At 34.0% G+C, this 22,506-nt stretch overlaps 2 protein-coding genes across 2 annotated transcripts; both read left to right on the forward strand.

Moving 5' to 3' along the window:
• Window positions 1–1,531: 1,531 nt before the first annotated feature.
• LOC139871923 (uncharacterized) lies at window positions 1,532–2,266 on the forward strand. Its single transcript, XM_071859675.1, has 2 exons — window positions 1,532–2,026; window positions 2,132–2,266. The coding sequence occupies exons 1-2, from the start codon at window positions 1,583–1,585 to the stop codon at window positions 2,231–2,233; spliced, it is 546 nt and encodes a 181-aa protein (XP_071715776.1). The 5' UTR covers window positions 1,532–1,582; the 3' UTR covers window positions 2,234–2,266.
• A 1,958-nt stretch (window positions 2,267–4,224) lies between these two features.
• Window positions 4,225–6,315, forward strand: LOC139873563 (uncharacterized). The gene is made up of 4 exons (XM_071861483.1): window positions 4,225–4,287; window positions 4,721–5,255; window positions 5,407–5,958; window positions 6,057–6,315. Exons 2-4 carry the CDS (start codon window positions 4,737–4,739, stop codon window positions 6,174–6,176), a joined length of 1,191 nt encoding a protein of 396 aa, XP_071717584.1. The 5' UTR covers window positions 4,225–4,287; window positions 4,721–4,736; the 3' UTR covers window positions 6,177–6,315.
• Window positions 6,316–22,506: the final 16,191 nt, after the last annotated feature.

Here is a 22,506-nt window from a genome sequence, read left to right on the forward strand (position 1 = left end):
GCAACTAATACTAAAGTTCATAATTTTTCAGATTAACTGCAATTAATCAGCCTAATAATCATAAGTCAATAGGTAAATTGCTCATTTTTATATTACTAAAACCCAAATATCTAACTACAAACAATGACAATACTAACCCGAAAAATTCTTAATTAAGGGAAGGTGCATATATACCAACATATCCATCACCTGTACAATTGTACCCATAAGGTTGAAAACGTGTGCTAATCAAAGTCTTGTCAAGTTCTTAATGTTGAGTCTGCAACATTCGAGCTTCATTTTCTTTGTAAGAAACATCTTTCTTCGGGTTACACGTGTAGAACATAAAAGCTACAAAGAAAGCACGGTATTGAAGATTGTAGTTATTGTGCCTAAATCTAAGAATAAGTTTGAAAATGATAAGATCTAAGCTTTTTAATGTAACCATAAAACAACTGGAGGATGAAAAATATATGATTCTCTATTGACCCATTGATTATTCGATATAAACCCAATATAAGTTTATTAAGCTTATGCCAATTTAGGTTTCGTATTCGAGAATTGGAAAGGAGTATAACCAAGATTCTCTTATAAATGAATCAAAGTACTGCTTAGTAGGCTGTTACAAATTACATGGTAGTTAATTGCACATTTGGTTGAATCAATCTATCAATTCACAATAAATGCAGAGAATATGATAACACTGAGTTTTTCCACAATATATGATAATAAGTATATACAATAAGTTTTTCCACAATACAAATAAATAATCACAAACACATAAAATCATTAATTAGAAACAAAATAAATGGGAAACATATAGAATCAAAACAGTAATGGATCTCAGTATATCAATATACTTATTAAAACCTAATCGATTTCATGAATGAATATCAGTTTAATAGATCGACTAAAGCAGAATTCGAAATAAGATGAGCAGATTACCTGAGTAAATAGACGTGAGGTCAAAGATTAAAACGAAAATCTTCAAGTAATAGTCGAATATGGCTTATTGATTTGAGAAGTTTAACCGATCGAAATTTCCTACTACACCTGGAATCGGAAACTGAAATTATAACAACAAACTAAATTAAACTGGCGATTTGTGTGAACCCTAAATTAAACTGACGATTTGAAAATGAATAGATGGTTATGATGATGAAGATGAAGAAGCACGATGATGATGGTTTAATTGAGAGAATGGAAAATGATTTTTGAATCGAAACCCTAATTGAATGCAGGAGTGTAGCGTAAGAAGGAAGAATGATGAAGAATGGAGCGTGTAAATGCAAATGAGGTTTCTTTGCTTGAACCCTAAAAACGATGCCCAACCCCGCTTGTTTAATTTTGATGAGGGCATTTTAGTCTGATTAGATGCAAAAGAAGGGTCTAATCACGTGATTAAGTGTATTATCCTTATTGTATGGTTAAGATAGATGGAGATCGGCTAGGATTTATTTTTAAAGGGATTTGTCACTCAATTGTGTGTTCACTTTAATATATAGAGAGATTTCAGCGTTCATTATACACAGATTATCCACTAACAAATGTGGTTTTTGGTAGAGAAACCTCTACAACAGCGAGCTTTTCGTCCAAACCTAAAATGGTGAAATTTGTGATACAAAAATCAAAAAAGAAGGTGTTATGTGCACAAGTGGATAACTTTTTTGTGGAGTTGCTCTTTAGCTTTCTAACCATACCTTTGGGTGCTGTTGTGCGTTTAACAAACGATACATCGGCTATCCGTAATTTGAGTAATAGTATTTCCAAGTTGGGAGACGAAAACTACTTTAAATCTGAAGATATCAAGAAAAGGTTAGTTGAACCAATGCTTGAACCGCGTTATATGAAAGTTACTGACTATTTGCCTCAGATTTATAAACAAGATACAGTTAAAGGTAGTTTCCTCAAGGAAAATGCGTCGTTGGTAGTTTCAGATGATTTGCAGATACTTGTCTCACCGTCTGTTAACACTGTTAAGGAATTTACTTCTGGTATTCCACTTGATGATATTGAGCTTCTCCCCATGAGCATTGGTGAACCAGAGGTATAATAATTTGAATTATTATATAATACATTTTAGATCATATATGCACTTGTATAATTTTCAAGGCACACTTTAATGTTTATTATGATTATGATTATGATGCAGGCACTGTTGATTCTCAAATTGTCTCTTCACTCGAAGTCAGTTTTAACTGATTTCTTCAAGTCCTCAAAACATTATGAACAAGTTGAAGGTGGAGCCAAATAATATATTGAGTTCAGTCATTAGTTGAGTTATGACATTTCAAGTTTTTATTTTAATCTTATTTAGAGTTTGAATTTGGTAAAAATTTTAGACTGTCTTTTGATATATGTTCATGTGTAACTGGCACATTTATTTGGAAATTTTATTTTAATGGATCTTTATATTATAAGTTGTACGTAGAGCATAATTTTATTTTGACTGTGTTTTGATATGTTAATTTGTAACTGCCACATGTGTAACTGGCACATGTATTTGGTATTATTATGGAGTATATGGTTTTAGATTAAAAGATCCGTTGGTCAAGCTCTTTGTACATTGTGGTTTGTGTTTCGGGTAATTATGTGCCATTGTTGGTCAAAGCTTTGGTTTAAGACTAAGTATGATAATAATAGCTACAAGTCAAAACATTTTGTCTTTGGGTTCATTTTTTCCCCTTAAATGCACCGAGGCAACCCTTAAGGTAATGGAAGCATTTACAATAAAAAGTGATTCCATATATAAACTAGTAAATGTTAGCAACTACATAAAACACGATAATTGAAAATACATTTATTATTATTGAAATTTTTTATTTTGGACGAATATTTAGTTTGGTCAGGGATGGGTTGGAAACACAAACAAGAGAAAATCTTCTACCTTTTATTATCCGAATAATATTATTATTAATATAAATATTAATTATTAATTACCTTCGTTTCACCGATGCTCACTTCCAGAATCTCAAGATCATCAACATGAATTGATGCCAAAAGTGAATTATTAATTAATATTATATATTAATATTAATATATAATCATAATATTATTATTATTAGTATTTAATTATTAATTATTATTTTCTTGGACATTAGTTTGGGATCACCCAGGGACTTTAACCACCCACGCGTTCATCTGCAGTAGTTGCATAACCTGCCCTCAACTATTGCCTTAGAGAAACCCGGACCAATCCGAGGGCATGGCTGATAAAACCCTCCTCTCTGCAGTCATACTTCACGTCAGGAATAACATTGAGTGCAATGTTGCAGTCTTGCGGAGTTGAACTCCTGACTTCTCGTTAAGAGAGGAAGATCACTACCAGCTGAGCTACAACTTAATGTTTGATTATTATTATTATTAATGTTAATTATTAATTATTATTTTATTTATTATTACATAAGAAGAAAGTAGAAAATGAGGGTGTAATTGCTACTCGTATTTTATATGTCTCGTTTTTAATTACTAGGTTGGGTAAAACCCAACATGTAAGGATCCAACTTGTAATTCGTAAGATAGGTAGATCACATATTGTAACTTTGTTTTAATAACAGAAAAAGCGATGTAGACTGTAGTCCTTTAATTTTATTTTGCTTCTTTATTTTTCAAACACAATTTATTTTTGCTACTACTTTACTTCTGATGCATTTGTGAGTTAACGAGGGACCCATGCAGTAATTGCTATTTTAAGATCTTTTTATAAAAATAATAAGCTCTTCAAAAATAGGTTACTTGTAGTAGCTTATGAAAAAAAATAGAGCTTATGAACTGGAAAATAAGCTCCAGCTAGTTTACCAAACACTTATAAAAAATAATAAGCTCCAGCTACCAGCTTTAAAAATAAGCTCCAGCTCCAGCTATAAGCTACATCTCCAGCTAGTTTCACCCAAACACACCCCTATATGAAAAATTATTATTATTACTTTAGATATAATATAATAACTTTGATATATAAGTTTTATTTAAATGTGGTAATTAATTAACTATATGCGTAATCTTATCCTAAGAAAATGGTCATCAAAACGAATTAAATCTTATCAGTTTGAGATTAATACAGAGTTCTTTCTATTATATGGTCATTTGATTTGATTAATTTGATTTTGATTAATTAATGATACAAATAAAAATAAATAAATCCTAATATTTCTCGTCGTGTTTAATATAATATAATAAAATATAAAATAATAATAATATAAGAAGAATAAAAGATCACTATTCAGATCGAAATTTTGATGTCTATAAGAACATCTTTAGTATTATCAGATTTCAAGCAGCGCTTGCGATTACGAACAAAGAAACTTCAAGGTATGATGTATTTTCATTCATTCATGCATCAATTTAATCCTTTTTTATATTCTTATGTCAATAATTAGTGCTTATTAATTGTAAAACATAACCAATACAATATAGAACGCATAAGACCAATTCTAAGGGTGGGTTAGTTCTCATACTCTTTGCCCTCATGCTATTTGCCCTCATCACATTACACATTTGATGACGCAACAATTGTATTCATGAGTTGTACATCAAATTTTGATATTTGTATCATAAAATAATTAATTAATATAGTGGTTCAATTTTTATGTGGAAATATGTTATTGTTGAAAACTTGGAAGAAGTGCCGATGGTGCTAATGTGCTCCTGTATGTTATGGTTGGGAATGACCAATAAGAATCTATTTATAGTTTATTAAATGAGTTGGTCATGAATTAGTATAAACATTAATATTATCAATCAGGGACGATCGACCGAGGATGGGAAACAGTGTATCGTCAGTTAACGTGAAAGTATTTAGTGACAAAAAAACGCAAAAGGTGATGTTTATAGAAGCAAATCAAGATTTTGTTGAAGTTGTTTGCAGTTTTATGACTTTACCACTCGGAACAATCGTAAGACACTTCTACAACAACAACCGGAAAAATAACAATCTTGGATGCTTGACATCTATTTATCAAAGTGTTGTCAACCTTAACGTTGCGCATTTCACTGACGATAAGTGTAGATACGTACTCGTTAATCCAGTAAACGCGTCATACGATCTTTGCAAGAATCTGGTTTTTAACCTTAATGATACAGGAATTAGTGCTACTATTGGCAAGGCTACTGATCATGTTGAACCGGTCTTCCTAAAAAAGAAAGGATCTTTCATCATCACCGATGATCTCACTTTTACACCTCTCTTATTCGATACATACATCCAACTTCTTAAAACTCTTGGTGTTAAAGACATGAAAGATTTGGTCGAACAAACTGTACCCTATAATTTTGAAAGGGTAAGTTTCGAATTCTAAGATTAAAATTCTCTCACACAGGGTTCAACATATATAGAAGGTTCTGTTCTTAAATTTTTTCGGATTCTTTTTGAAATACAATCTTTGTATTGTATTATACAGCTAAATTAATTTCATTTACTTACTGTTTCAGTTATATCAGCTACTAATGGATTTGGTTTTTGTTCGAGGTTGGGCATCGTCCTTCACAACCTCTATAACGAGTGATTTGTCCCAACCTACAACGGCTAAATTTGTGATACAAAAATCAAAAAATAAGGTGTTATGTGCACAAGTGGATAACCTTTTTGTGGAGTTGCTCTTTAGCTTTCTAACCATACCTTTGGGTGCTGTAGTGCGTTTAACAAACAGTGGATTTGTCTCTGATTGTTCATCGGCTATCTATACTTTGATTAATAGTATTTCAAAGTTGGCAGACGAAAACTACCTCAAATCTGAGGATATCAAGAAAAGGTTACTTGAGCCGATGGTTGAATCGAATTATTTGAATGTAACTGACTATTTGCCTCAGATTTATAAAGAAGATACAGTTAAAGGTAGTTTCCTCAAGGAAAAAGCATCGTTTGTAGTTTCAGATGATTTGCAGATAAAAGTCTCACCGTCTATTAAGACATTTACCGAATTTACTTCTGATATTCCTGTTGATGATATTGAGGTTATCCCTGTGAGCATTGGTGTACAAGAGGTATAATTTGAATAATATAATATACATATATACATTTTAGATCATATATTATACGCGCTTATATATTTTTCATGACACACATTAATGTTATGATGCAGGGACCTTTAATTCTCAAATTGTCTGTTCACTCAAAGTCAGTTTTAACTGATTTCTTCAACTCTTCACAAAACAATGTTATGAACAAGTTAAAGGTGGAGCCAAATAATATACAGGGTTGAATCATTAGTTATGACTTTTAAAGTTTTTTTAATCTTTATTAAGGTTTGAATTTGGTAAAGTTTTTAGACATTCTTTTGATATGTTCATGTGTAACTAGCACATGTATTTGGAATTGTTATTTTGATCATCATGGAATAGTTATGGATCCTTTATATTATAAGATGTTGAGCACATTTGTATTAGTTTTGAGTATGTTTGATGAATTCATCTCTGATTCTCTGTATGATAAATCGTGCCAACCGGGAGGTAAAGAAAGTAATGCTCCTTCAGGCTTTGCGTTGGGCCCAAAAAAGATTTTTTTTGTAAGGGAACATGTTAAATGGTAATAAGTAGGGTGGCAATTTGGGTTGGGTCAGGTTGGTGGGTCCAAATTACTTAACTCTAAGACTGCAAATAATCCAGCGCGATCGGGCCTTTTTTTGGTGCATCACGCCCCCACCGCGCCCTAACGCGGCGCCATCGGAGTAAAAGGGGTCCGGCGTGATGGTTGGATCACCGGAAGAATTTGCAGGGTGATGGGGGTGAGACGAATGGGAGCAAGCCACGTGGGGAGAGCAACGGATATATATCCGTTAGAAATGAAAAATATTAATTTTTTTTTTTTTAAATATCATATTCCTATACAATTTTTACACACTTCTTTCATTTCAATACTTCTAAAATATTTAAAATATTCTAAACTTTCCAAAAAAAAATGTCACAAAGTTTGTTTAATGCTTTTGATATGTGGGATTCCGATGATCTTGAACATTCGGTGTTCTTCAGGGTAGATTTCATATTCTACAAATGGCTGGTCGACCACAAAGTGTCAACAAGTTGAGACGAATATTATATTGTTGTGTGTTATTGCACAACATGATAGTTGAGGATAATGGCTTCAACATTTCATGGCTCGAGGAAGAATTACTTAACACTAGAGATGCTAATCCTAACTATGTAAGGAATCGATCTACAAGTCGTGATGTAAGAGATCAGAAAATACGAGATAGAAACATTCATGACCAACTCCGAGAAGATCTCACTCAACACATTTGGGACCTTCCACCAAACTTTAGAACTTTAAATGCTTAATTTGATTTCAGTTTGTTTTGTGTTTAGTTTCTGTAATTTGAATAATTTGTAAGCGTTATCTTTAATTTGAATAATTTGAATTATTTGTAATCGTTATCTTTAATTTGAATAAATTTTAATCGTTATCTTTAATTTTATTCATAACTGAGCAAAGATGCTTTCAGAAAACTGAGATGATTTGACATAGCATAGCATCTTTAATTAAAGCTGTATGTAACACAGATTCATTGACTAAAGAGCAATGCATCAGAGATGCTTTAATTAAAGCTGATGAAGACAGAGATTCTTTGACCTGAATCAGATTTGCTTTATTTAAAGTTGTATATCAATAGTTGTATTCAACAAACGTGTTTATTGACACAACTACCTACTACCTTCTACCTCTATAAATAGAAGCCCTTATTTCTCATCAAACCACACCTACTTCAAAACTTATCTACTACTTCTCTACTACTTCAAAATGAGTCAAATTCATGTTTTGGTCCAAGTGAACTACGGTGGAGAATTTGACCCTCAGGTCAAGAATTACTCCACCACCGTCAATGCTGAACAAAGGGAGTACCGCTTGAACGTCCGTAATCATCCACTGTCCAATCTGCTTGATTTCCTCAAGGAGGAGATACCTCTTGTATTCTCACAAGTCTGGTTCTTCAAGGAACCCAATGTTCCAGCCTCTCCTCTTAAAGAAGAAGATGACTGGTCTATGCTTGTGGGTCGAGCTGTGACTCGCAACGAGTCAATCAAGTTGTACATCGAGTATCCGGTTGAGATGAGGTACATTGATCCCTCTGATGAAGAGGACTATGTACCAAGCGGGCCACAGTATGACACGGATGGCAAGTTCTACTCGCTTGGTGATTCAGGCGATTTCTAAATGTTTAACATAATTATCGTTGTAATTGTGTTGGATGTTTAGTTTTTAAAAAACTTGTAACCGTGTTTGTTTGTGTTTAATAAAAGTTCTGTTTAAAAAATGAATGTTTTCTGTGATAATTATTATAATTAATAATACGAATTAAATAATATTAATAATAATTATTATTATTATTATTATTATAAAAACTCAAATAAAAATGAAAAATAAATTAAAAATGTGAGACCAACAACCCCCATCACACCCCATCACGCCTACCATTACAAACTTCATCACCTCATCACCTTTGCCACATCAGCACTATACCCCACAAAAACCTCATCACCCCCATCACCATTAAAAAGAGTCTAAATCGACTTGATTAAATAAATATACTGAATAACATGTAATCTTGTATATGTTTGAAATTAAAATACAACCTTATCATTTCCTGTTATGTTTATTTATTTTTTCTTTCTTTCTTTATTAGGGCACTGGGTGTCGTGACGCGTCAGTTCGGTGTTAGTTCAGTGTCTTGCTGATGACTGGACACTGACTGGACTGACATTGTAAACTGAAATTATTGAGAAAATAGGGGAATTGAAAAGATGGTCAGTTCAGTGTCTTGGAAAGAAAAGAAATAGGGGAAGAATACTCTTGGAGAGAGAAGAAATGGGACCACATGTACACTTTTACTAGCGTCGGGGTAGAGACTTTGGCAACAAAGACACCGGACTGACACCGAAAGGGTGTGGAGCGACCGTCAGTGGTAGGCAAATCACAATCTGACGATGAAGTGATTGCCTCCACACCTCAAGCTCTAATAACAATCATTTCACCGATAAGGGTGTACAACCCTATTTCACAAATCATGCACGATACAACCTATACAAATTTACATATAATGCATATTTTAATTCAAATGTGAACATTAGTACGAATATCATTATCTTAGCCACCATCAACCAGATTCTAGCTTCAAGTCATAGATTTCGCCTTCTTAAATGCGCTAAGGCAATCAGTTAGTGCTGCTGATGTTGAGGTAAGAGAAGCCTTAAGAATTAATAGTGCCTGCGTAATCAACAAATCAAACAAATGGTGTTAATAATATATATATATATATATATATATATATATATATATATATATATATATATATATATATATATATATATATATATATATATATATATATATATATATATATGTATGTATAGAGAGAGAGATAGAGAGATTTAATCAAGAGAGAAGCACTTTTTGGGGGGAAGTGGGGGGAAATAATTTTTTTTCGTTTTTTGAAAAAACTTTGTTCACGAACATTATAGATTAGATGAAAATATGAACATTTAAAAAAGACTTTGTGATCAATGTCATTATTTTGGCGAGAAAACGCTCGAAGAAAAAAAATAAAAACATTCAATGCATTGAATGTTTTGCTGCTGAGTTTTATTAAGGGTTAAGAAATTAGGGTTTAGAAATTAGGGGGTTATAAATTAGGGTTTAGCTGGGGGTTTAGAAAAGGTTTAGAAATTAGGGTTTAGGGTTTAGAAATTAGGATTTAGATTGAATATTTTAACACGAACGGTTTAGAGTTTAGGGTTTTGGGTTGAGGGTTTACGGAGTAAACCTGAAAACCCAAAACCCTAAACCTTAAACCCTAAACTCTAAATCGGGCTAAATTCGAAAAAAACACTTCACACAAAATGAAAACAAAACGATGCAAATAAACTCAGCAGCAAAACATTCAATGCATTGAATGTTTTAATTTTTTTATTCGAGCGTTTTCCCGCCAAAATAATGATATTCATCACAAAGTGTCTTTTTTAAACTTTCATATTTTTATCTAATCTATAATGTTCGTGAACAAAGCTTTTTCAAAAAACGAAAAAAAAATTGCTTCCCCTTTCCCCCCTAAAAAGTGCTTCCCTCTTGATTATGACCCTATATATATATATATATATATATATATATATATACACTATGTTTTTGAGCCCGTGCGTTGCACGGGTGTGTAAAAAACCATGCAAAAAAATGTAATTTACAGTTCATATGAGTATGTAAATAATGATAATAAAAATAAAAAAAGTATAAGAATTATTTAAGGGCATGTGGTGTTGACAAATTTCAAAAATTCTTTAGAGTTTAAGAGCCCGTGATTTCCAAGTAGGAAAAGTATAAGAATCATTTAAGCCCATGGTGTTGAGATATTTTTTTTTTTTAAAGATTTAGTTTAAGAGCCCGTGATATGCAGTTAATATTGTTATGTAAGTAACGATATTAAAAAATGACACGTAAGCAAAAAATTTGTAATCTATACATATATATGTATAGATTAAATATTTATTTAAAATATATTTATCTATATTTTTCTATTAAAATTCTAAAATGATGATGTAATAAATAAGTATTTATCAAACTTAAAAAAACTAAAAAAAAATTAGAATATTATTTAAAGCCTCCTGATGATGTCATTAACCTTAATTAATTTAGAATTAATTATTTATCAAAATACATTATATGTTTCACGACTCCTTTCGTAAATACAAAAGGAAAAACCCTAAAAAAAACACGACACAAGATTCTCCCTCTCAACTCTCCAGACTTCTTTTCTCAAATCTCAAAAAAAAAAAAAAAAAAAAAAAAAAAAAAAAAAAAAAAAAAAAAAAAAAACATTCTTTCAATTCCAGAAAACAAGAATTCTTTAGATTAAACTGGTTGTTATTTCCTCCCTTATTTATGATTTAAGTCTATCTTTCTTGCGTGAATAATTGGTTGTGATTAAATAGATTTTGAAACCGAACAAGCTGATATTATATTTTTTATATCGTTATGTGAATGATGTTTATGTTTGGATGCACTCTTAGTGTATGTTAAAACATCTATGTTCGTATCGTGTGGTTATATCAAGTTTTTTTTTCCCCTTTTTATGTGCAGGTCGAAGTTGATGATCTTGAAACTTTTTTTTCCCTTTTTTGAGAATTATGGGCTCCTGACAAAAAAAAAAAAAAAAAAAAAAAAGTTCATTAACCAATGGAGGATGCTAAGGTAATTATTTCATATGGTCGGTTAATTTCCTTTCGTATTTATTATACATAAAATTATACATAAATGTATTTTTAAAGTTAAGTATACATAAATGTATTACCTTTCTAAAGTAGTGCTTTTGATCATCTGTTAAGATTTGCAATACTCAAATGGCTTTTAATAGAATAGTTCCGCATTAGTAATGTTGTATGTGCAAAGGTACTATAACATTATCTCATAGTCGTTTCAAGTAAGCATAGTTGATATTGGGATCACTATATGTTGAGTTCATAATAATTAGATTACCGCAAAATCATATTTTCTTAGTGTTGGGTTTGCTACAAGAACTTTATAGGCTAGGCATTTATGAACACTCTTCTCCTCTTGTACTTTTGATTTAATTTAGATTTTTTTTTTTATGTTTTTCTTACTGTTTTATAATGAGCAAAGTTATTTACGTTAGTATAATATAAAAGTTAGTCACCATTACAACAACATTAGAAGTTGTACAAAATGTACGATGCAGACTTGATAAGCATGTGAAAATTTTAGTCACTACTAAAATACTCCTTCCGTCCCATCTAAGTGTCCACTGTTGACTTTTCAAAGTCATTCTTTGTCAACTTTGACCATAAATATTTTTATTTGTGCTATATAATATTTGATGAAAATTATATGAATGAATTGAGTTTTAAATGTGTTTTCATTCCATATAATTTTCATCAAATATTATATAACACAAATAAAGATATTTACGGTCAAAGTTGACAAACAAAAACTTTGAAAAGTCAACAGGGGACACTTAAGATGGGATGAAGGTAGTATATTTTTTCAGTATATTAACGTAGCAACAGAAGTTAAATGGTATTTGACTATTATATTACATATTGATTGATGGAAATTTTATTTTCAAATATTAAATGGAATTTCACTACTACCATACTGTTGTGATAATTGGATCCTATAACAAAATCAACAAATGGGTGGTTGACTTGATGTTTGAAAGAGGATAAACAAGCTGGTATTCTGTTGGTAAGACATTATAGTCAATATCAAACTTCAGTTACACCCCAAACTGTTACAAAAGGAGGGGACTGGTAAGATGACATTGTTCGGTTACACGTAGGCAGTAGTGACTTTTTCATCATTGTGTCATTTAAGTATGTTTTCTTGAAACAGTTTTTTATCTACCATTGTGGCATTTAAGTATGTTTTCTTGAGTAACTTGCATCATATTAGCTCAAACCGTTTAACCTTTTATAAGCTAACTTTTATTTTTGACTCATTTTAGATTTTGCATATAGTACAGAACCCAATAGGGTTGGCTTGAACAGATCCAAATGATATTTTAGTTTTGGTCTAGATAGGTTTATTATATTTTGTCCGTTATCATATTAATACTTTTGTTTTATGGTCTAAGGTTTGATAATGGTTCTTTTTTAGGTAATGTGCATAATCCATTGCAAATAAATTGAATTGAAATATATTTGTACATATATGCATGATGGAAAACAAAAAGTATGGATCAAATATCTTTATTATTAGATATCTAAAAAAGTTGTCCCGCAAATCGCTAATCCCTCAAAAACTTGGAATATTTGTATTGCATGCTTCAAGAAAGAGACCACCGGTTAGAGAAGAACTCGACAAAAGAGGTGTAGACGCTGGGAGAGGATCTTAGAATCAACCTAACACGATCTAGAGGCGGAATAACACTAGAACGAGCTTAAATGAATATCTATGGGTTTTCGGGTTCGTACGAGTCAAACCAAGATTAGATCTTGATAAACACGAAGCCTAGACTGACATTCTGTGGTATTTGGACATGAAGATTGAAAGAGACCCAATCTGGAACTGTTTTTGTGTGTGAAAATATACAGGGTGATTAACCAAATTAGTGGAGATTAACTTGGCTTAAATATCCCAGTTCCTATGTCGGTCGACTGTGGTTGACAGTCGGTCGACTGACTATGTCAGTCGGCCGACTGTCGAGTAACATTACAGATTATATTTAAACGTTTACAAATATAAAATAACAAATCGACAATCAACGTTTAACAATTTTGCAGGTTACAACATGATCGAATAAAACGTTAAAGTTCATGGAACTAGGGATTACAAAATATGCACTAACAAACTCCCCCTAAGACCTAGTTCCTCATAAGTCTTCGATCTGCTTCAATCTCGGTACGGATCTGTAACCATATTGTTCAAATAGCAAACCTTTGCAACACGAATGTACTGTTGTGCTTGAACTCTATTTTCTGGCCTGTACAGCATCCGATTGTAGTACAATGTGAAGATGTCAACTTCACAGCAATTTCTCAACCAAACGGGATCTAAAACCCGTATCGAGTCGGTCTCATCTTCCTTCAATTTGTCCAAAACGATGACTGCTTCTTCTGAGCGTTCATCGTAGTACCACCAGCGAAAACGTGGGCTAAAGTTCTGCGGCATTTTCATCACAGGAACCTTTCTCATATAATTTACTGGCTTGTATTTAACAATCTTTCTTCGTTCGCCCGTTTTCTTGTTTGTTCGATAAGTGATCGTGGGAAATTGAGGGCTGAATCCCTCAAAGTTCTTTGACAAGTACGATCGTCTTATCTTCTTGCAGACAATATTAGGAATTCCGTCATAATCCCTATATAACATCTTGAGCCTAGCCACCTGCATAAATTCAAAGTACGGTAGAGTCGTAAACTCGAATCCATGTTTGATGTAATCCACTCCGTACTCCTTCTTTATTGCGTATATATTAAACTCTTTGATGTAGGCCCATGCAATGATTTTTCCTTTAGCCAAAAGATTCGCCGGCCTATTAATGTAATTCATCCATTCAGGTTCCGGCGCTGGCTTCTCACAATATTTTCTGATCCTCAACAGGATCTTCCACTCAGCTTCTAAAAATTCTATCTTTTCTTTATTTATTTTGACCGGTAAAAACCCTGGAGGCAAATCTCCAGTCTTTTCTTTTTCTTCACATTTACGGTTTAGAAGCACTTCATTCATTTTGAAGTAGTCTTGAAACGTAGGTAGATCTTTATCGTTATTACATTCGTACTCCGAAAAATCACCTATTGGTTCATCTTCAATAATTACTTCATCAAAATCGTTGTCGTTTTCATTTCTTACGACAATTTCCTCAAAATCATCACTAGAATCGTAACGATTCTCAAAAGATGAGCTAGCAGTTGCGTTAGCTGAAGTACTTGCTTGTTGCTCTTGACGCACTAGCTCGGCCTGCTCCTCAGCGCTTAGATCCGGCGGGATCTCCCCTTCTTCTAAATCATCAAATACAACTGAGTGATTCAGACGATCCTGCTTTGCCAAAAATTCACGTAAAGAATAATCAATATTTAGAGGAATTACTGACAGTGGGTTCTCGCTTGTGCCTTTAGCAAGATCCAAACCTAGCTCATCCTCGCCTTGATCGTTAAAATTACCAAAGTCTATATCCTCCTCGAGATCAATAGCCTCAATATCGAAATTATTTTCCCACTCAAGCACCTTCGACAGTGCCTTGTTCGCTGCAGTCTCGGCCTTTACAATCAGCAAATTCTGAGCATCAAACTTAGTTTGTAACTTCTTCATTTCAACCTGTTGATCTTCAACCTGCTTAGTCAGTTTGGCAATCTCAGCATCCTTTCTTCTCTCTCGTTCATCAGCTTTTTCTTTAAACTTTTCAAATTCAGAAGCCATATTTACAACCTTCTCGCTTAATATAGAAACCGCAGCATCTTGTGTAATAACAGTCGTGGATGCAGCAGCATGAACTCCTGTATCAGTTTCAGCACGTGTTTCTTGAGTAGCAGCAGCTGAAGGTTGTCGTTGTGGTTGTGATTGCTGTGATTGTCGCTGTTCAGTAGCTGAAGATGACTCAGTCCTTTTTGCCTTCTTAATGAATCTTATTCGCCTCTGCTTCGGCTTTATCGTAACTGAAGGACGCTCATATTGTTTTCGCTTTCTCAGCTCGAATTGATCAGGGTCAAAGTCATCTCCTTCACCGTCTTCATCAACCAGTATCTGTTCAGTTGTAACAACTGGCGGTGGCTGATTAACCTCTTGATCGTCTTCACCAACTGCAACGATATCATCTTCATTACCAGACGTACAGTTCTCATGACGACAGGCAGCACCTGGTGAACATACATAGTTTTCATTTGCGAGGTGGCCAACCAATCTCTTGAATGGTTCATCCGGACCTCTCTTTTGCTTGACTCGATTGAAAGTCAAGTCGTTCAGATGATTCAGCTTAATCTCATCCTCCCAAACCTTATTCAATCCTTGCACTTGTTTTTCAATCATCACCTGCAAGAACCTAGGAAACATTAAGTGGCTTTTCTTTTTCACGTTCACCAACATGCTTCTGAAAATCACTTCGGAGAAATTGAAATCCGCATGAAGAACTAGTACTACAAACATCGAGCTATAAGTCTCGTTCAGCTCATCAAAACTGCCTACCATTGGACTCATGCATCTCAACAACACCAAAGTTAGGTATTTGTATTGATGACAGAATCGAGTTCTCTTAACAGCACCTTTCATCGGATCACCAGAGTATCCACATCTTACTAAACACCTTCGGACCTTAGTTCTATTCAGTGTGACTGGCATAGAATCATTATCGGGAAAGCCTAAGTCTTCACGAACTGTTTGAGCTGAGATCTTCACAATTGTACCACCAACGCTGCTTCGTATCACCTTCCTTCCTTATTCAGTGACAATAGAAGCATTGTTCCAGAATTCTCGTTGATGCGAGTAGTATGCCTTGCATTCTAGAGTGATTGCAGTATGAATCTTGGACCTTTTCAAGAATTTGATAATATCAACAAAGCCTTCCTTTGCTTCAGGTCCTTCCTCGTTTAGACATGCCTCTAGATTGGCGTTTTCGCTTGCCGTCAAGCTCAGAAGATTCTTGGACAGAATCACCTCTTCCTCATGTACGTCTTTGTTCACTGGACTACCCTGTTAAGCCATTGATTCTGCTATACAAACATATATACAATAATCGAAAAGCGTTAAATCGAAAAACGTAAAAAAAATACAAGAAACAACAGTCGGTCGACATACTATATAAGTCGGTCGATTTTCAAGGACAGTCGACCGACATATATATAAATCGGTCGACTTATAAAGTCGCCCGACATACGGTAAGTCGGTCTACTTAGGAGGTCAATCGGCCGACTGATCAACGAAGCAAAACACAGATCTGAACACAAATTCTTCGATTTTATGTTGTTTTGTCTCAATCAATGACTAATACAAGTACAGAGGAGGCCGATTTACATTATCTAATCAACAATTAACATTAACAGGTCCTAAACAACACAAATTGAATCGAAAAAGAAAAGTAAACAAGAAACTTCAATAACTTTCGATTTAGAAGGAATTACCTCGATTGGATTACGGTGCTGGAATCACGAAACAAAGTTGTATAAGAAAAACACGATCAAAAACTCCTCCTTACAAAGTTCAAATTTTTGGTAAAACAACTCAATCGCACGAAATAAAGAACATCGGCCGTCTGAGGTCTTTTTATACTCAGCTCGACAATCGGTCGACTATGTGATTATATCGGTGGACATATGTGACAATCGGTCGACATACGTGACAAACGACCGACATATGTGACAAACATCCGACATATGTAACAAGCCAGTAAGTCGGTCGATTTTTGTTCAATGTCGACCGACTTATAGTACAAATCGGTCGACTGTCTCCTCCTAATTAAAAAATTATTTTTCGATACAGAAACCCCGATAATTCCCTCTATTCACATCCACTGGCTGATTTTACACGCAAAATATTTTCGTTTTGAAGACTTTAACAAGTTTATGATTTGAGATGTGTAGTTCGTTTCTTTTTGACGTCGAGACACTATTTGTAACTTCAAGGAAATATACACATATTCACATAAGCAAACAAATAAAATGTTTTTGTATTTTTCAAAATAAATAACAACACGCTGAAAAATCTTTTTGTAGTTTTTAGGATTTTAAAACTTATCACAATAAAAATGCAAATGAAGTACAATTCATGTCAGAAAGTCAATGATCAAGGTTAAGAAAGATTCAAGATTGTATGGTATAGAACATGTTATTTACAGGAAGCAGTTTCTGTAAGTCATAAACCTAAGGAAGCTAAATTATCAAAATGTTTACATGTTCAATCAACATTCAGACAACAATATGTACACAAAATTTCACAAGTAAAAGCAAACAATAACAGAGAAATTGATCTTAACATGGTATCTATTTTCATTAACCTTTTACAGACTTTCCTCTTAGACATTTTGATGATCAAGTTAATTAATTACTTTAACATATTGCTATGTTAGATTCAATCACAGACTCGGTCATCAATGTGAGATAGCACGATTTTTTAGGTAGTCAATTGAGCACAAGTCTATTGACGCTTTCCGTTACCACAAACACATACGTTAGGTCTAATTGAACTGGAAGGTTCTCATAGTAATTTTGGAATATCCCTGTCAGCCATTAGCTTCTATCGTAACGTATACTTTTCAATTCATATGATTCTGATGGATCTCATAGTATATTTAATATTCTGTCAATCGTGCAATCTTTTATGTAACCAACTGCTATCAATCTCATTCCTTCTTTATTATTAAAGTTATTGGAGGAAACAGAATGAAAGACGTAGCTTTCTTAATAAGTGAGTATTCAGAATACCCCTCTGAAAACATCTTTCGCTGTCTAGGCCTTAATGGGCACAGTCCCATATCACAGACAATGATAATATGTCCAATAGAATAGTTTTGTTGAAGTATGAATGATTTAAGTTCTTCTTATGAATGATTTAAGTTCTTCTTGGTAATCTTCAAACTCATTAGTATTCTTACAAAGACTTCTCTTCTCGATTTCATCATTATCTTGACCTTGATATTTTCGTCTTCCATGATTTCACTTCTGTTTTCATGATATAATAACTTGATATGCAATGTGCCATAAATATATATATATATATATATATATATATATATTTGTAACAACACATTGCAGTATTGACTTTGATTTAGTTCTCGAATTGACTTCCTTGCGATGAAGATCTCTTTTCTTCATTTGTGTAACAATTAACTTAAATCATTCATTCATGGACTGTCTGTAATATAGAACCACACTTTTCAACCTGTTCACAGGAAAGACACTCTCATTGAGATAAACTTACTATTTTGGAGTTTAGGTACGATTCAAGAATTAAAGTTTGATAGAAGCCGGTATGCACAGTCAATCAGAACATTTTCAACGCTTATTGATCGCTTGAATATCCCAATTAGTCGTGAGACTCAATGGTGCAGCAATTTGGAATTTGCTTGGGGATATTCTACATCATGTGTTTCTAGATTATACGTCATGATAGGGGACACCCTCACCTTTTGTTGATTTCCTCAACAATTTTCTTTAAAGTATGCACCTGTGGTAATTAAGTGACTACCCTCAACCGCTGTAATCCTTTCCATGAGTTCCTTATCAAGATATTTACATGATTGTGATTATGATCATCTCCATTCTATGATTAAGTCTGTATCCCATTTTTATTTAGATCAAACTCATTTTTTTTTCTTCTGAATATCTGATGTTGCATTCATTACTCCCCCTAAAATACTAAAAATCTAAAATCTTTTTGGTTTTTGGATTTTAAACACACAGAAACAATCAGAAAGAAAAGAAATATAATCACACAGTATATACAGCTATGCATGCAGAACACATAAAATAAAGTTACTCTTTGGTCTCTTCGTCAGAAATGACATCTGACAATATTTTGACACTTAACTCAGTTAACAAGTAATCAAAACGTGGTTTATCAAAAGATTTTGTGAAAAGATCAGCCCTTTGCGTAGTTGTGCCAATTTAGACAACATCAATTAGCCTTTTCTCATAACAGTCTCGAATAAAATGGTATTTAATCCCTATGTGTTTGGTCTTAGAATGATTCACAGGATTTTTCGTAACAGCTATGGCAGCAGAATTATCAACAAAAATAGGAGTGTTAGAAATATTCAAACCGTAGTCACGAAGCTGCTGTTGTATCCGCACAACCTGAGATGCACAACTTGCTGCAGCAATGTATTCAGCTTCACAAGTGGACAAGGCCACTGCTGTCTGCTTCTTGCACTGCCATGTAACTAGTCTGATTCCAAGGAATTGACAACCTCCTGATGTTGACTTAAAATCTTTCTTGCATCCACCATAGTTGGAATCACTATAAGCCGTCAGTACAAAATCATTATCACAGGGATACCATAGGCCCAAATTCGGAGTTTGCTTTAAATAACGCATAATCTTTTTCACCACAAGCAAATGATGTACATTCGAATTTGCTTGATAGCGAGCACATAAACAAACTGTGAACATGATATCAGGGCGAGACGCTATTAGATACATCAACGAACCAATGATGGCTCTATATAAGGTTTGATCAACCTTATCACCTTCCTTATCCGGTGTAATCCCGTGATTCACCGATAGCGGCATCCTTGCAGGACGTTCATCTTCCATTTTGAATCTTTTCAGAATATCTGATACATATTTTGTCTGATGTAAAAAGATACCCTGATTTGTTTGTACAACCTGAATACCAAGGAAGAATTTGATAGTTCCCATTGAACTCATCTTGAACCGTTTCTGCATTACCTCCTCAAAATCATCCACCATCGTCTTATATGTAGATCCAAAGATAATATCATCCACGTACACCTGTACTAGCATAATATGCTTGCCCTTTTCTTTGATGAAAAGTGTCTGATCGATGACACCTCTTCTGAAACCATTATCAATCATATAGTTGGACAACGTACCATACCACGCTCTTGGAGCTTGATGAAGCCCATACAGTGCTTTTTCTAGACGATATACCTTTTCTGGAGAATGTGGATCTGTAAAACCCAATGGTTGCTTAACAAACGTGGTCTCATTGAGAGTCCCGTACAAAAAGGCGCTTTTGACATCCATTTGATAGACCTTGAAGCCTTTAAAAGATGCGAATGCCAAAAATATTCGAATTGCCTCAAGTCTAGCCACTGGTGCAAATACTTCATCATAATCTATATCAGGGATCTGTTGATATCCCTTCACAACCAGTCTAGCTTTATTTCGAATTACAATACCTTGCTCGTCTTTTTTATTCTTCCATACCCATCGAAGCCCATAAGGTTTGCAACCATGAGGCGGAGTCACCAGTTTCCATACTCCTAAATGCTTGAATTGCAAAAGCTCTTCTTGCATGGCATTTACCCAATCATCATAAAGAAGAGCTTCCTCAACAGAATTTGGTTCAATTTGACACACAAAGCATGAATATGCATGTAAGAAGAGTTTACCTGACCTATTTAGTAAAGAATAGAAAGCTTGCATAACATTTTCAGTTGAAGCTTTCTGATTTTCAGACGTTGAGGCATCATTTGATGGTGCTCCAGAAACTCCTTTCGAATCAACAATAAAATCATCTAAGTATTGAGGTAGGACAACTGTTCGTGATGATCTACAAACACCTTCAGGTTCTGGTTGTTCTTCCTGAACTTCTACAATTTGTGGCAGATTATGAACACTTTCACCACTATCTATAGGTTGTGACTCCTCTTCAGAATCAGATCCATCATAAGATGGATCATCTTGATAATCACCGGATTCTTCATCATCTTGAACAAGTTGTTGTTGCGGCACTGTGTGATGTTGTGGTGCCGTTTGTGATTGCGGAACCATTTGTGATGGAGACGTCTGCATTTCATTCAGCAATTTTGCAATAATTTCATCATCAGTAGCAACAGACGGAAGACCAAAAGAATCAAACAAATCTTCATAATCAAACTGCCATGAAAAACCTTTCCCAGCAGGAATAGCAGCATTTCTTTGAACATCTACTTCTAAATGTTGTTCAACACGTTTCGATACAGTGTTGAAAACTCTTTTGTTTGGATTCCCATAACCAAGAAATATACCAGGAACAGCCTTAGGATTAAATTTTCCTCCAGTATCTCGTATCATGATTGAACACGGTGCACCAAAGGGTTCGAAATGTTTAATGTTAGGCTTCCTTTTATGTAGCAATTCATAGCAAGTCTTTCCATGTCTCTTGACTACTAACAATCGGTTCATTGTATAACATGCTGTAGCCACAGCTTCACTCCAGAAGTTAACCGGTAAACTTGAGTCGGCTAACATAGTTCTCGCAGTTTCAATTAACGTTCTGTTACGTCTTTCAACAACACCATTTGATTGCGGAGTATAAGCTGGACTGAACTGTTGTTGAATGCCTTTCTCGTTGCAGAAATTCTCCATCTGCTGATTCTTGAATTCAGTACCATTATCTGTTCGAGTCTTCCTAACCTTTAACTTGTACAAAGATTCCAGCTTCAAAAACAATAACTTTATATTTTCAAACGTGTCAGACTTCTTCTTTAACATCACTACCCAAGAGTATCGTGAGTATTCATCAGTCACTACCAAACAATATGAATCTCCAGAGATGCTTGTTCGATTAATCGGACCAAAAAGATCCATATGTAACAACTCTAGAGGAACAACAATTGAATGATGTTTCTTTGTTGCATGTGACTTTTTAGTCTGTTTGCCTTTCTTACACGGAAGACATCCTTCAGGAATTTGAAAACTCTTAACATTTACTCCCTCAATCAGATTATTATGAACAAGATTGTTCATCTTTCTCAAGCTCAAATGACCCATACGCTTGTGCCATGAAATTGATTCTTGTTCTGTAGCTTTGGATATGAAAGCTTGATGACCTGTTGCAGCTTTAACATGGGCTGTTGACATATCCAAAATATACAAATCTTTATTTCTGGGAGCTGTCATAAGAATCATCTCTTCCGGTATTACGTACTTTTTCTTTAAAATGTAGCATCTTTGATCATCAAAAGCAACCTTATGCTTTTTATCTGCTACTTGCGAAACTGACAGCAGATTATTTGACATCTGCTTCACAAAATTCACTTTATCAAAACTAACATTAGCATTAGAAATCACACCCTGAGCTGTAATAAAACCTCCTTCATCTCCTGCAAAAGAAACAGATCCTCCATTTACTGACTTGACATTAGAAAGTAAGGACATGTTTCCTGTCATGTGCCGGGATGCCCCACCATCAACAATCCAGGTATTTCTACTTGAATCGTAGGCGACCTGCACAACAATAAAAGAAATTAGTTTAAGATGGACACCCATGCCCGAATGGCAGTGGGTTTCCCATCGACACCAATAACTTGCACATCCATCCATTGACCCTTTGATCCTGATGGATCATTGGACTTGTCAACAACCTTTGTCTCGGTTTTAGGCTTTCAAACGGTACGTTTACCAACAGATTTCTTATAATAGTCATTTGTTTGAAAATTTTTA

The sequence above is a fragment of the Rutidosis leptorrhynchoides genome, chromosome 10 (assembly GCF_046630445.1).
Source record: "Rutidosis leptorrhynchoides isolate AG116_Rl617_1_P2 chromosome 10, CSIRO_AGI_Rlap_v1, whole genome shotgun sequence".
NCBI classification, from domain to species: domain Eukaryota; kingdom Viridiplantae; phylum Streptophyta; class Magnoliopsida; order Asterales; family Asteraceae; genus Rutidosis; species Rutidosis leptorrhynchoides.